Source organism: Gekko japonicus, unplaced genomic scaffold (assembly GCF_001447785.1).
Source record: "Gekko japonicus isolate JY-2015 unplaced genomic scaffold, Gekko_japonicus_V1.1 scaffold3859, whole genome shotgun sequence".
NCBI classification, from domain to species: Eukaryota; Metazoa; Chordata; class Lepidosauria; order Squamata; family Gekkonidae; genus Gekko; species Gekko japonicus.
In genome coordinates, this window is record NW_015166547.1 from 120060 (window position 1) to 120509 (window position 450).

Genomic DNA, 450 nt, shown 5'->3' on the forward strand with positions numbered 1-450 from the left:
GTTCAGCAGCCAGAATCTCAATACAGGATTTCTTCAGAATCTATGGATGTGAAAAGAATTGAATGGTCTGTCATGGACGATGCTTCACATTGGCTGAGCTGATCGAGAAAGGGGGGTATTTACCAGGCCTCTGCAATATCCACTTACAGAATCAATGGTTCCCCTGAGGGCATAAAAACCTCCCGTGACGGGGAAGACGTGATCGATGCTGTCTGCAATGGTCGAGAGCTGAAAAGACAAAGCATCACAAATGGGAGGGAGAAAAGAAGGTCAAGTAAAGAAAAGTGTGGGGAGTGTGTAGATCAGACGAGAGATCTGAGTTGTAATTTTTGGAATCCTTTCATAGATACCTTTACTTATGGGTCCCCAACCTTTTGGAGCATGCAGATACCTTTGGAATTCTGGTACCGTGTGGTGGGTGCAGCCACAAAATGGCTGCCACGGAAGGCT

At 46.2% G+C, this 450-nt stretch overlaps 1 protein-coding gene across 1 annotated transcript in view; it reads right to left on the reverse strand.

Moving 5' to 3' along the window:
- The window catches only part of LOC107111375 (anthrax toxin receptor 1-like), a gene marked incomplete at its 5' end in the record, with an annotated part of 46523 nt that extends 46295 nt beyond the window's left edge, over positions 1–228 (reverse strand). The window contains one exon of the mRNA XM_015412343.1: positions 148–228. Within this exon, the coding sequence (XP_015267829.1) occupies positions 148–228 (81 nt within the window). The remainder of the gene's footprint in view (positions 1–147) is intronic.
- Between the last annotated feature and the right edge of the window lie 222 nt (positions 229–450).